Genomic DNA, 15,811 nt, shown 5'->3' on the forward strand with positions numbered 1-15,811 from the left:
CTGGAGCACAACACCAGAAAGAAGGAGAAAGAAGAAGCTATTGATGGATAGCAGGGACCCGTGGAGAAGGCAAATGGGTGGCAGAGGGCACCGAAGCTGGGCTTGGGTTTGCTTCCTCATCAGCTGGTAAGAAGGTTTCTGTTCTGGTCACATTGTGAGCAAGAAGACCAAGCAGCAGATCATCTTGTCTGTGTCTCAGGCACTGGCGGGAGAGCTTCAAAGACGGTAAAGATGAACTCATGACAGAAAGCCAGCCATGATGACGTGGATGTAGGGCTGAGGCATTTGGGTGAATAGCCTCACTTTGTTCACCCCTGGGTCACTGGGTAGTGGGTCTTGATATTTCTTGAGTTCTAAGAAGTTTAAAAGCCATTCCTTTTTTTTTTTTCTGGCCATGCCACACGGCTTGCAGGATCTGTTTCCCAACCAGGGATTGAACCTGGGCCCCGGCAGTGAAAGCACCAAGTCTTAACCACTGGACAGCCAGGGAATTCCCTAAAAGCCATTCTTGTGCTGGAAGAGGTCCTCTTCTTCTGAACCAAGTGTTAATTTCCCCCAAGGGAAGAGCGAGGCAAGTGGGCTGAACCTGGACTTCACTCAGCAGGACCACCTGAGACTGGAATCTAGGCATGGCCATTTCATGGCACATGTCCCCAGGCCAGATAGCCAACCTCTGAGCACACATTTCCTCACCTGCAAAATGGGAATAACAGTATCAACCTCTTTGGACTGTAGGAAGAATTCAGCAAGCCACTCTGCATGAAGTGTCTGGAGCACCCAGCGCATGGTGGTTTAGAGAATTTATTCCCTCTTGCCTTTACCCTGTCCTTCACTGCTGCTTCCAGATGGCCTTCCCAGTGACCTCCCAGGGGTGCAGCTTTTTCTCACTTTGCTTTAGGTTCCTTTCTTTCATACGTTCTCCAGAATGAAATTAATCTTTTCCTCTTCAGAGTCTCATAATGTAGCACTTCTCAGAATCTGCTCTGGGTTATAATTATCTTATTCATGAGCCATCTCCTCCCCCTACACAGGAACCCCTCTAGGGAACTGTGATATGAGAAAGAGTATATCTGGTCTTTGTCTCCAGTTCCAGGCAGAGAGCTTCAAAATTCTTGGAATTTCCAGAGCAACAGGAGTATCTTTGTTATGCTGCTGGGGTGCCTCATGGTGGTCCCTTGAAAGTTGCAGGATGGGATCTGGTCACCAGAAAAGCCAGCCACATGACTAGAGGGTGGGGACTTTCAGCTGCCTGACCTTCAGGGAGGGGAAGTAGACTGAAGTAGACTGAGTTCAATCACATGGCCAGTGATTTAACCAACCTTGCCTACACAATGAAGCTCCAATAAAAACTCTGCATGTGGAGGTTCCATGGCGCTTCCTGGTTGATGAATGCATTGATCTGCCAGAAGGGTGATGCACCCTGACTCCATGGGGAGAGGGCATGAAACTTCTGCATTTGGGACCCATCCAGAATTCAACCCATATGTATCCTTTATTTTAAAAAATTGTAAGTTTAGTGCTTTTCTGAGCTCTGTGTGTCATTCTAGCAAATTATCAAAACTGTGGGGGTCATGAAAATTCCTGAATTTTCCCAAAGCACAGGTGACCTGAGGACCCCTGAAATGCAGCTGGTGTCTGAAGCAGGGGCAGTCTTGTGGAGAACTTTGCCCTTAATCTGTGAAATTTGTGTGTACTCCAGGGGGTTAGTGTCAGAATTGTACTGCAGTATACCTGGCTGGGGTGGAATAGGAACAGGAAGAGATTCATGTGTTAGTAGACTGTCTTCCAAATCAGGAACTGAATAAATATAGGTTGAACTAAGAAGAGTTGACTTAATATTTTATATCCATAGCAACATTGTTATTTCTTCGGCCTTCCTCTGATTTGGGGCAACCCCTAATATTGGGGTCTTGGTGGCAGATAGAGCCTGGCTCCCCCCACAAATGCTGAAAAGGTCAGTCTCACTGTGGCCAGGTCAGGATCAACCAATCAGGCACACTCATCTTTGACTCTGAATCAGGAGCAAATATCTCTGATAGAAGAAACATCCATCTTCCCAGGGTAACAGTAATGCCACTGGGAGTATGCAGCAGCCAGTGCCATTGGGACAAGCTACAATAACTAGTATTCAGCTGGACAACAACAGTGTGTTCATCTACCTTGTTTCCTATGGGGTAATTTTTTGGTCCCTTTGATTAAAGTTTTGTTCATTTTTTCCTTATTCTGTTTTGTTTCCCTGCTCCCTTGGAAATCATATACTCTATTTCTACTCTTTCATAGTTACTCTTGAAATTTTGCCACACATATATAATTGGGATTTATCCCAGGGATGGAAGGATTTTTTCAATATCTGCAAATCAATCAATGGTGATACACCACATTAACAAACTGAAGAATAAAAACCATATGATCATCTCAATAGATGCAGAACAAGTTTTTGATAAAATTCAACATCCATTTATGATAAAACTCTCCAGAATGTGGGCGTAGAGGGAACATACCTCAGCATAATAAAGGCCATACATGACAAACCCACAGCAAACATCATACTCAATGGTGCAAATCTAAAAGCATTCCCTCTAAGATCAGGAACAAGATAAGGATGCCCCTCTTTCCCACTTTTATTCAATATTGTTTTGGAATTCCCAGCCACAGCAATCAGAGAAGCAAAACAAATAAAAGGAATCCAAACTGGAAAGGAAGAAGTGAAACTTCACTGTTTGCAATGACTATACATTGAAAATCCTAAAGATACCAGCAGAAAACTACTAGAGCTCATCAATGAATTCAGTAAAGTTGCAGGATACAAAATTAATATACAGAAATCTGTTGCATTTCTATACACTAACAAGGAAACATCAGAAAGAGAAATTAAGGAAACAATTCCGTTTACCATTTCATCAAAAAGAATAAAATATCTAGGAATAAACCTACCTAAGAAAACAAAACCTGTACTCAGAAAACTATAAGACACTGATGAAAGAAATGGAAGATGACACAAACAGATGGACAGATATAACATGTTCTTGAATTGGAAGAAACAATATTGTTAAAATGACCATACTACCCAAGGCAATCTAGATTCAATGCAATCCCTATCAAATTACCAATGGTATTTTTCACAGAACTAGAACCAAAAAATTTTTAAAAATTTGTATGGAAACACAAAAGACCCTGAATAGCCAAGACAATCTTGAGAAAGAAGAATGGAGCTGGAAGAATCATATTCTCTGACTTCACACTATACTATAAAGCTACATTAATCAAAACTGTATGGTACTGGCACAAAAACAGACATATAGATCAATGGAACAGGATAGAAAGCCCAGAAATAAACCCCTGCACTTATGGTCAATTAATCTACAACAAAGGAGGCAAAAATATACAATGGAGAAAAGACAGTCTCTTCAATAAGTGGTGCTGGGAAAACCTGACAGCTCCATGTAAAATAATGAAATTAAAACATTCTCCTGGGACTTCCCTGGTGGTCCAGGGGTTAAGACTCCATGCTTCCACTGTAGGGGGCGTGGGTTTGATCTCTGGCTGGGGAAGTTCCACATGCCGCCTGTGTGGTGTGGCTGAAAAAACAAAGAAAAGAAAAAAAGAACATTCTCTAATACCATATAAAAAAATAAACTGAAAATGCATTAAAGACCATAAAAGACCAGACACTATAAAATTGTAAGACCAGATACGATAAAACTCCTAGAGGAAAACATAGGCAGATTGCTCTCTGACATAAATTGCAGCAATATATTTTTTGAATCCATCTCCTAATGTTAATAAAAGCAAAAAGAAACAAATGGCTAATTAAACTTAAAAGCTTTTGCACAGAAAAGGAAACCATAAACAAAATGAAAAGACAACCTACAGACTAGAGGAAAATATTTGCAAATGATGCAACCCACAGGGATTAATTTCCAAAATATACAAACAGCTCATACAGCTCAATATCAAAAAAACAAACAACCCAATCAAAAAATGGGCAGAAGACCTAAATAGACATTTCTCCAAAGAAGACATACAAATGCCCAACAGGAACATGAAAAGATGCTCAACATCACTAATTATTAGAGAAATGCAGATCAAAACTAAAATGAGGTACCACCTCACACCAGTCAGAATGGCCATCATCAGAAAGTCTACAAATAATAAATGCTGGGGAGGGTGTAGAGAAAGGGAAGCTTCTTACACTGTTGGTGGGAATAAATTGGTGCAGTCACTATGGAGAACAGTACAGAGGTTTCTTAAAAAACTAAAAATAGAGTTACCATATAAGCCAGCAATCCCACTCCTGGGCCTATATCCAGAAGAGACGAAAACTCTAATTCAAAAAGATACATGCACCCTAACGTTCATAGCAGCACTATTCACAATTGCCAAGACATGGAAACAACATAAGTGTCCACCAACAGATGAATGGTTAAAGAAGATATGGTACATATACACATGGAATATTACTCAGCCATAAAAAAGAATAAAATAATGCCATTTGCAGCAACACGGATGGACCTAGAGATTATCATACTAAGTGAAGTAAGTCAGACAGAGAAAGACAAATATCATATGATATCACTTATATGTGGAATCTAAAAAAATGATACAAATGAACTTATTTATAAAATAGAAATGGACTCATAGACATAGAAAACAAATTTACAGTTACTAAAGGGGAAAGGTGGGGAGGGATAAATTAGGAGTTTGGGATTAAGATACACATCACTATATATATAAAATATATAAACAACAATGGCCTACTGTATATAGCAAAGGGAACTATATTCAATACCTTGTAATAACCTATAATGGAAAAGAATCTGAAAAAGAATATATATATATATTCAGCTATATATATACATATATACAATCGAATCACTTTGCTGTACACCTGAAACTAATACAACATTGTAAATCAACTATACTTCAATTAATATATATATTATATATAAATATAAATATATATAATTTAACAAAGTCTGAATTTGATATCAGGATGCCTGTCTATACAAGGGCCTTAGAAGACTTAAACTTCAATCACTCCTCTTAACTTCTATGCCTTCATTGTCTTATATTTTAGTTCAATCCTTTATTTTTAAACTTACAATTAGCCATTTATTATTATTATCATTGTTAACAAATAATGCTAGTTTAGATTTTACCTTTGGGCTCACAATTCCTCTTTGCATCTCACACCATCTTTCTGGGATAATTTTCCTTCCTTCTGAATGATATCCTTTACATGTTCCTTTAGGGTTGTGCCTGCTGGTAGTAAACTCTTGATGCTTGCTTTAATGAAAATGTCTTCATTTCATCCTTGTTTTGAAAAATAATTTTGCTGGGTATGCAATTTCAGGTTGACAATATTTTTCCAGCATTTTGATGATGTTACTCCACTGTTTTCTAGCTTTTATTGTTGTTTTTGAAAAATTTACTCTCAGTCTAATTGTATTGTCTTTTGTAGGTGACCTGTCTTTTCCCCCGACTACTTTCAAATCTCCTTGTCTTTGGTTTTCTGCAGTTTTCCCATGATGTGTATATGTATTGATTTTATTTGTTTTTGCTTGGTATATTTTATACTTCTTATCTCTGTGGATTTATGTCTTTCATCCAATTCTGCAATAGTCTCAACCATTACCTCTTTGGCTAGTGCTTTATTTCATTCATTCTCTCCTTATGGAACTCCAAATAAACATATGTTCAAATATCTCATTTTATTATCCATATTTCTTAATTTCTTTTTTCATTTCCTTGTCCATCTCTTTATGCTGCCCTTTAAACAATATCATCAGAGCTATCTTCTAGTTCATTAATTTTTCTTATCTGTTTCTAAACTGCCATTTACATGTATTTCACATACCATACAATTTACCCATTTAAAGTCTATAATTCATTGCCTTCTAGTATATTCAGAGTTGTGCAACCATCACCACAGTCAATTTTAGAACCTTTTCATCAACCCTAAAAAAAACCCATACCCATTAACAGTCACTCCCTATTTCCCCCAATCCCCCACTCACCTGCCCTAGGCAACCACTAATCTACTTTATGTCTCAATAGATTTGCTTCATCTGGACAGTCATCTAAATGTAATCATATAATATGTGGTCTTTGGTGAGTGGCATCTTTCACTTAGCATAATTCTAAACTGTCTTTTAAGTCATCTGTTAAATTCTTCACTTCAACAATTGTGTTTTAAATTTCTATAAGCTCTATTACTCCCTTTTTCAATTTGCCTAATCTTTTGATAGTTTTTGTGATTCTATCATTACTTCTTCAAGCATTCCATATATAATTATGTTACTTTCTGATAATATCTAGCAGAATGATTTAGAACCTCAAGTTTTTGAGGTTCTAAATCTGCTTCTGCTCATTCTTACTGAGGGTAGTTTGTTTCTTTGAATATTTGGTGATCTTTGATTGGAAATAAATGTTTAGTTTATCTTAGTTTGTGGAAAATCTAAGGTTTTAAATCCTCAAGAGAAATTGCATATGCTTTGCTGGGAGTCAGGGGTGCTAGAGACCACAGGATCTCCTTTCAAGGGTCTGGCTTACAGTAAGAGCCTTGGTTTCATTGTATCCCCTTTGCTAAAAACAATGTTGATAATGGCACGTGCCCCCCTGCCTTTTGTGTGTTAGGGTGGGGGTGCTGACCCTCACCCCTTCAGGCTGCAGCCCTGGGTATGTGTGATGTATTTCTGTGCATGGCATGACATATATGGGCTTTCCTTTACTACTACGTGTCCAGCAATGCACAGAAGTTCTATCTTATCTAGTTTATCTACAGGGGAAGGGCCGCTCAGAGCACCTAGTTTGCCATTCTACTACCTCTTCCTGGAAACCCCCAGTCTGCTTCTGTTTCTGCCCTTCTGCCCTGATTCTCCAGCTTTATTGGTGAATCTTGAGTCTACAAAATAATCCCCTCCCTCATTCCATTTCCTGTGTGGATCTCCAAAGTCCAATTCTATTTGCCTGCAACTGAGAAAACTGACTGGTAGAATAGCTTCTTAGTAATAAGAATGAAATTTGTGAGAACCAGCAGTTGCCCTGCCATGCTCTGAGGGCTTTATGGGTGTTAATACCTGTAGTCATCACAACCTTCCCATTTTACAGATAAGAAAACTGAGGCACAAAAAGAAGGACTCAGGGACCATTTGGGATTCAGCAGAAAAAGTCCTGTTTTTCGAGGAACTGGCTGCAAACACCCAGGAACTCATAAAGCCCTGACCTTGCCTTTCTGGCATGTTGTGTGCAGCAGTGAGTCTTGGCAGTGAGTCTGGGGTTCTCTGAGTTTTTTTCCTGGTTGAAAAAAACCCAAGTTCTAACTCAAGAGTGGAGAGTTTCCTTGACCGCGTCTGTGTGGACAGGCTAAAAAATGAATGCTACAGTGGCTGCAAACGCATGATTCAAGTGGTTTTGCTGCATTTTCAGCTTGACTGGGTAACTCTGAGAACAGACTCAAGATCCTACCTTTGGCTTGATCCAACAGAAGCATGAAATTGATGGTCAAGTGTGAATAAGTAGCCAGCTGTGCTCTGAGCCTCTAAATGACACCGTGTGGGGACTGGTAGGAGTGGGGCAATTGCTTCAGGGAGGAGAGCTCTGTTCTACGGATGAGACCCCTCTTCACGCCCTGTCTGAGGACATGCTCTCTCCTGACTGCTTTCTTAACAATGAAGCTGTGCTCTGAGCCTCTAAATGACACCGCGTGGGGACTGGTAGGAGCGGGGCAATTGCTTCAGGGAGGAGAGCTCTGTTCTACGGATGAGACCCCTCTTCACGCCCTGTCTGAGGACATGCTCTCTCCTGGCTGCTTTCTTAAAAATGAAGCCATGTTGTTTATAATTATAACCATGTATTAAGCTCTTACCCTGTGCCAGGCACTATGCTTTAAAAAAGCTGCTTTTACAGACTTACTTGCTTCACACACATACCTCTTTTACTCCTCAGAACGATCCTGTAACATCAGCACTATTATCCTTCCATGTCATGAATGAGAACACCACGGCTGGGGGCAGTGACTTTCCTGACACTCCACAGCCAGAAGGGGTTCCCAGCTCTCAGGGCAGCAGAGCCTTCCTGGGCCACTCCCCATCCTTCCCAGGGGTGTCCCTTCAGCCTGTTTTCTTTACCACTGAGCCAGATGGGCCCCCTATGGGCAGGTGAGTCACAACCCAAGGACAAAAAGCTAGCTCGTGTCCCAGGGCACCCAGTGTGTGTTTTCTCCCCTCCCGTGTGGATCTGGTCACCAAGGAGCCTACGTGCTGGATTTTCTCAGAACCACAGAAGGAACCAGCTGGGTCGTGCGCTCCTGGGTCTGGGCTTAGAGGGTTTTTACCTTTACTGCTTCCCAGCTGGAATTCACCAGGTGCTGCCGGAAGGGCCCGAAACCTGAAACCAAAGAAAGCCTGGTTTCCTCAGTCCGTGCCTTGGGCCGAGGTGTCTCTGCTTCTGTGCTGCTCCCCGCACCTCCTTGGGGACCTCTTGTGATTCCCTGGGCCATCAAGGACTCCACACACCCCCTTTCTTGTGGAGGCTTGCAACCTTGCCCGTCTGGAAGCATTTTCCAAGTCCTCTTGTGTGAGGCATTGTAGGGGGGCCCTAAAGGAATGTGGGGCTGATCCACCACCAAGTAGGAGGGCTCGAGAAGGTGTGAGCACACATGTCCAGTTAAAATGCATGCTGTGTAGAGGGACCAGAAACACACCCATGTGAATATGCCCAGCTGTCTGTTAACAAAGGTGCAAAAGCAATTCAATGGAGAGGGACAGCCTTTTAACAAATGGGGCTGGATAAATCAGACACCTATAGGCAAAAAAAATGGATCCCTCAGCCTGCACTGTATACAAAAATTAATTCAAAATTGATCATGGACTTAAATGTAAAAACCAAACTTATAAAACTTTTTGGGGAAAAAAAAGGGAGAAAATCTTGGGACCTAGTGTTAGGCAAAGAGTCCATAGACTTGACACCAAGTGCGCGATCCATCAAAGTAAAAACTGATAAAGTGGACCTCATCAGAATGAAAACCTTTTGTTCTGCAAAAGACCCTGCTGAGAGGATGAAAAGATACTCTGCAGACAGTTGTAAATCACATATCTGACAAAGGCATTGTATGTAAATCGTATAAGAAAACTCTCAAAACTCAACTTTAAAAGACGGTCTAGGGACTTTTCTGGTGGCGCAGTGGTTAAGAATCCACCTGCCAATGCAGGAGACACGGGTTCGAGCCCTGGTCCGGGAAGATCCCACATGTCACAGAGCAATTAAGCCCATGCACCACAACTACTAAGCCTGCACTCTAGAGCCCACGAGCCACAACTACTGAGCCCGCATGCCACAACTTCTGAAGCCCGCGCGCCTAGAGCCTGTGCTCCGCAACAAGAGAAGCCACTGCAGTGAGAAGCCTGTGCACCACAACGAAGAGTAGCCCCCGCTTGCCACAACTAGAGAAAGCCCACACGCAGCAATGAAGACCCAACACAGCCAAAAATAAAAAATTAATTAATTAAAAAGAAAAAAAAAGACAGTCCAGTTAGAAAACGGGCAAAAAACATGAAGAAACATTTCACTGAAGAGGATATACAGGTGGCAAATAAGCACATGAAAAACGTTTCAACATCATTAGCCATCAGGGAAATGCAAATTAAAATCACAATGAGGGCTTCCCTGGTGGTGCAGTGGTTAAGAGTCTGCCTGCCAATGCAGGGGACATGGGTTCGAGCCCTGGTCTGGGAGGATCCCACATGCCACAGAGCAACTGGGCCCGTGAGCCACAACTATTGAGCCTGCACGTCTGGAGCCTGTGCTCCGCAACGAGAGGCCGCGATAGTGAGAGGTCCGCGCACAGTGATGAAGGGTGGCCCCCACTCACCACAACTCGAGAAAGCTCTTGCCAGAAATGAAGACCCAACACAGCCAAAAATAAATTAATTAATTAAAAAAAAAGCCATAAAATCACAATGAGATGTCACTACACTTCTCTCAGGGTGGCTAAAATAGAAATACTGGTAACACCCAAAGCTGACAAGGATGAAGAGGAACTAGGTCACACATACATTGTTGGTGGGAATGTAATGGTACTGCCACTCTGGGAAATGGTTTGACAGTTTCTTTTAAAATTGAAAGTGGACTTCCAAGCACTTGCACTGCTGGACATTTACCCCAGAGAAATGAAAACTTATTTTCACACAGAAACTTGTACACAAATGTTCACTGCAGCTTTATTTGTAATAGCTCATAGCTAGAAACCAACTCAATGTCCTTCAATGAGTGAAAGGTTAAATAAACTGTGGTTCATCTAGATCCCAGAATACTACTCAGCAGTGAAAAGAAAAAAGTAGAAACAACCCAAGTGTCCATCAACTGATGAATAAACAAAATATGGTATTACCCATACAATGGCATATTATTTGGCAATAAAAAGAAGTGTTATGTTACAACATGGATGAACCTTGAAAACATGCTCAGTGAACGAGGCCAGTCACAAAACTGTATGATTCCATTTATGTGAAATGTCCAGAAGTGGCAACCTATAAAGACAGAAAGTAGATTAGTGGTTGCCTAGAGCTTGACTCTGTGTGTGTGTGTGTGTGTGTGTGTGTGTGTGTATGTAGTGGGGGAGTGGGGATGAGGATTAGGGAGTCGAGTTTCTTTTGGGGGTAATGAAAATATTCTCAATTGACTGTGTTGAGAAACGCATAACTCTGTGACTACTAAAAGCCATTGAACTGTATGCTTTAAATGAGTGAATTGTATAGCATGAGAATTATATCTCAATAAAGCTGTTAAAAAATTGCTTTAAAAGTGAAGGAGGGCTTCCCTGGTGGCGCAGTGGTTGAGAGTCCGCCTGCCGATGCAGGGGACACGGGTTCGTGCCCCCGTCCGGGAAGATCCCACATGCCATGGAGCAGCTGGGCCCGTAAGCCATGGCCGCTGAGCCTGTGCATCCGGAGCCTGTGCTCCGCAACAGGAGAGGCCACAACAGTGAGAGGCCCATGTACCACAAAAAAAAAAAAAAAAAGTGAAGGAATTATTGGTATAAACAACTTATAAGAAGCTCAAGGGAATTATGCTGAGTGAAAAAAAGCCAATCTCAAAAGGATACATACTGCATGATTCCATTTACCTTGGGCTGGCCAAAAAGTTCATTCGAGTTTTTCCATAAGCTCTTATGGGAAAACCTGAACGGATTTTTTGGCCAACCCAATATAATATTTGTAAATTATAATTTACATCTATAAACATAATTATAGAGATGACGAACAGATTAATGGTTACCAGGAGTTAGAGCTGGGGGAAAAGGGTAGGTGTGGCCATAAAGGGGTAGTTCGAAGGAGCCTTGTGATGTTGGTACAGTTATTTATCTTGATGGTGGTGGTTACACAAAGCTACACACGTGATAATACCACATAGAGTTATGCATGCATGTGCACGCACACACACACACACACACACACATACACACTGAGTTATACCAATATCAGTATCTTAGCTTTGATATTGAAGATGTTAACATTGGAGGAGGCTGGGTGAAAGATGCAGAGGACCAGTCTATACATTTTCTTTGCAAATTCTTGTGAATCTATAATTATTTCAAAATTAAAAGTTTAAAAAAGTGTGAGATTTGGTCCAGCGTTTCTCAAATGCTAATACACATGTATATCTTATTAAAATGTAGAATCTGATTGGGCAGGTCTGGGGTGATGCTGGAGATTCTGAATTCCTAACAAGCTCCCCAGTGGTACTGATGCTACTGGCCCTTGGACCACACTTGGAATAGCAAGGCTTTGAACAACAACTAGGATCAGAATACAGAGCGGGGAGAGAAGATGGGTGGAGGTGGTTAGGGAAGTCTCCTGGAGGAGGTGGCGGTGACCCAGGACTTCATGGGGGAGGAGGAGGCAGAGAGGTTGGAGGGGCTGAGCCTGGGCAAGGTGAGACCCAGGAGAGGCCTCACTCTGGGAAGGAGCTTCTGGATGAGGTGTGTGGACGGAAGGGCTTGTTCCTAGAACTGGGAACACTTATTTACACTGTGTACTATTATGTAATTTAATTGCAATGAAGATTTCTAATAAAATGCAGTTAAACAGAATTTTGCTTTGGGGAGGACAGCAAACCTCCTCTGAGACTAGCTTAGGAAATGTTTCCTGCTGCCTGGGGAGAAGGACACCATCACCCTCTCAGTGTTGCAGCTGCTTATTTTTACGGCACCCACACCATGCAGTGACCCCGCCAAAGCTCAGGCCGTGGCGCAACAGCAGCCAAGAGTGGTCAGAGACCTCAGTGTCTGGGTTCAGGCTTCTGTTGTTGCATCTCAGCCCCACCACTTAGCAGCTGGGTGACGTTGAGCAAGTTACTTAGCTTCAGTGCCTTGATTTTCTCATCTGTAAAATGCACACTAATTATAATAATCTAAAAGGGTTGTTGTGCAGATTAAATGAATAAAACGGAGCATTTGCAATACTGCCTCAAACACAGGAAGCAGTGTCAGCGTTCTCCTTCATAGTTGTTATAGTTACATACCTCCTGGGACCTCTGGACAGATTAAACAATGCCATGTACAGCACGTATTGTTTCCAGAAGCTGGTAGATGCTAAACAAATGCTAAATCCTTTTATACTGTCTCTCTGGGCAGCGTGGGATGGGCTCCAGCTAGACCCTCACTCTGCCCTGATTCTCTCTGATCATTTGATGCCACCATTTCTCAGCCCCAACCCCCCTGCCTGGGCACCGTGCCTATCAATCAGAGGCCCTGTCCTTACTTTTCCATGTTGAGATTTCATGTGTACTTTAGGCCTCTATTTCTCTCTCCAGAAATTGAGAGGTCTGTACTGGTATGTATGTGTGTATGTATATATATATATATATATATATATATATATGCATATATATAGAAAGAGATTTATTATAAGGTATTGGCTCATGTGATTATGAGCCACAGGCTGGAGACCCAGGAAAGCCAGTGGAGTAAATTCCAGTCCAAGGCTGAAGGCCCGAGACCCAGGAGCACCAGTTTGAGAGCAGGAGAAGACTAATGTGCCGGATCATGCCTTCAGACAGAGAATTCAACCCTCCTCTGCTTTTTTATTCTATTCAGACCCTATTCAGACCCTTAATGGATTAGATGAGGCCCAGTCACACTGGAGAGGGCACTGCTTTACTGAGCCCACCGATTCAAATGCTAAGCTCTTCCAAAAACACCATCACAGACACATCCATATAACGTTTAACCAGATATCTGGGCACTCCGTGGCCCAGTCAAGTTGACACATGAAATTAACCATCACAAGCCTTTTAGGATGGTGTGGCTAGGAGGAGGGACCAGGACCCTGGGGGCCTCTTGCTTCATCTCTCCTTCAGTGTGGCCCATGCGCAGAGCTCAACAGTTCCTGCCTGGCCCCTGTAGGGGAGGCCAGCCGCTATCAAGTGGGCCTGTGACTGGTGGGCTCACTTCAGGGTGGGCACTGGGCTGCAGCTAGAGGTGACTTTCTCCAGCTCAGCTTTACCTGGAACCCAGCTGACGTTTTGAGTTCCATCTATCTGATTCCCGTGATGTATTTCTCAAATCATCAGATTCTGAGATGGGGAGGAGCTACAATTAAATACCTACCTCTGAAACCTCACCTCCACCCCAAACCCCGGACCTCAGGTCTTTAGAGCAGAAGTCAGTTCTGGAGAGGGCTGTGCCTCTGAAATTCTGGAACCTCTGGGTCTAGAGCACTAGCAAGTTTGACTCACAAAGGGTGAAACTTTCTCAGGGAATAGAAAAGTTTGGGACACGATGTCCCAGGAAGCTAGTGGTGTTTTCTGACTTTGACTGAATCTTACAGAATAAATAAGACTGGAGTTGCCAAGCAAAAAAGAAAAAGAAAAAAAAGGAAAATACTGAGATTAAGGAAAAATCACTGAGAAATCAGGTACCTCCTGGGATGACTGTAGGAATACTAAAAATGCAGTGACACCAGAAAAAATCACATGCTGCTTTAGAATCATATTCAGATCAGTGTATGCAGATCATTTCTTATCTGTTTTCAATTAGGCAAAACAACTCAGCAAATGAAGGTTTGAGGCTCTTGTTTTGCAGGGTCAAACCTTACACTTTAAACTTGGCAGGCCCTCGAGTGGAACTTGTGAAAAGGGGCTGGAGAAATCTCTTGGAATCAAGAGAGGCCCTCTGGAGGGAGGCAGGTTTTCTCACTCTCCCATTGTCATCATTTGGTGCCAGTCCGAATGTCTTGATCTTAAGGCAGTTTGTCAGAGCCCTTGTTCCCCCACCATCTGTCTACGTGCCAATTGTCTTAGTGAGATTTACACGTGAAGCAAAACCAATTAAACGAAAAGACTGCCCTTAGCAGCTCAGAGCATTTTTAATAAAGGAAGGCCACACTCTGGAAGCCAGTGAGTATTCCCAGATCGCAGCTGATTATCAGGTACTTCATCAAACAATCCAGAGTTTGCCAGCAAACCACAAGTTGACAGGACAGAGGCAGGGGTTGATGTGAGTCTAAGGCTTGCCCTGGTGCTTCAATATTCATATTTCATTTGTGACAAGTGTCATATTTATCAGGGGTACAGTTTCCTTAGGAATTCAAGGGTAATCTGAACCAATCTCTAATACCCAAAATAACACAAATGAGAACAAGGGAGATAAAAGGTTTTCGAAAGAACTTTCTTTTTCTCAGAAGGTTAACAGGAGTTTGATTATAGTCTGAAAATATTAAGATAGGTAACTTTCAATTTTCCACACACACAGGAACCCTTCTCTCTTCAATGTTTCCTTCATCCAACACAATTCAAAAAACTTAAAATATGCCAAATGTGTCTAAAAATAAAGAGCTTTGTGAAGAAATCAAGTCCTCCAGGGACCAGCTGTGACAACGACTGGGGGTGTCTGGGGTTGATTTTGAATGTGCTGGTGAAAGGCAGGAGTGGGTGGCTACCATTCCTTCTGAGTTGACCTTCTGGGGTTCAAAGTCTCTAACTGGTGGCTCTCAGAGGGTGCTTAGAGTTCCCTGGGTGGCTAAAAGCCCTCTAGTTTTGTAGGGGAGCTATGTGCCCCTGTCGGGGTGGGCACTGTAGATGGACTGTCTCAGCCTTATTAGGCTCTGTTCTTTCTGAGTCCCCTGCTCCCCCTTCCTTGCTATGCAGCTGTACCCCAGTGGATGCCACATGGGCCCCAGACTCGGACAGACGGCGCCAGCCTCTGCCTCCCCCCTGATGGGCTGAAGGACAAGGTCTGAGCCTAAGCCACATGTGGGCACCTACTGTGTATGCCACTCAAGGGTTATTTGAAGTGAATGACAGGACAGAAACAGAAAAGCCTCTCTGTCTCCTGTTTTTTTTTGTTTTTTTTTTTTTTTAATAGGGCATAGCAGGAAGTTAGCTCCATCTGGAATTATTGGAACCACCAGTTGCCACTCTTTTTTCCCCATGAGGGAACTTTATGTCCAGGATCAGGCAAGTGCGCATTCCATGGTCAGGCTAAAAGCAGCAGCAAGTGGAAAAGCAGAAAAGTCGTCTTACCGGTCACCACCACGCAGCTGGACTGGGAATCCATGAAACCGGAGTTGGGAGGGCGCTTCTGCGCCTGCGCGGGTCAGAGGCCCGACCCTGGGCGCTCCGAGCGCCGCGCGCCCCTCCCGGCTGGTCGCGGGCCTCCCGCTGGGGTGGGGACCAACCACCCCGCCCCGCAGCGTTTTGGGGGCCCTGAAAGACTGAAGACTCTGGGGTGGGGGGGGAGGGTGTAAGACAACCCCCCTCCGAAAGCAGAAATAGCCAGCTCAGGACGCACAGGCTGCGGCAACAGAAAAGT

At 43.0% G+C, this 15,811-nt stretch overlaps 1 protein-coding gene across 1 annotated transcript in view; it reads right to left on the reverse strand.

Moving 5' to 3' along the window:
* The window catches only part of PGPEP1L (pyroglutamyl-peptidase I like), a 49,257-nt gene extending 33,662 nt beyond the window's left edge, over nt 1-15,595 (reverse strand). Inside the window, 2 exon segments of the mRNA XM_082649090.1 lie at nt 8,336-8,388; nt 15,523-15,595. Coding sequence (XP_082505216.1) covers nt 8,336-8,388; nt 15,523-15,556 — 87 coding nt within the window. The 5' untranslated portion in view covers nt 15,557-15,595.
* Between the last annotated feature and the right edge of the window lie 216 nt (nt 15,596-15,811).

The sequence above is a fragment of the Grampus griseus genome (assembly GCF_964374135.1).
Source record: "Grampus griseus genome assembly, chromosome: 2".
Taxonomy (NCBI): Eukaryota; Metazoa; Chordata; class Mammalia; order Artiodactyla; family Delphinidae; genus Grampus; species Grampus griseus.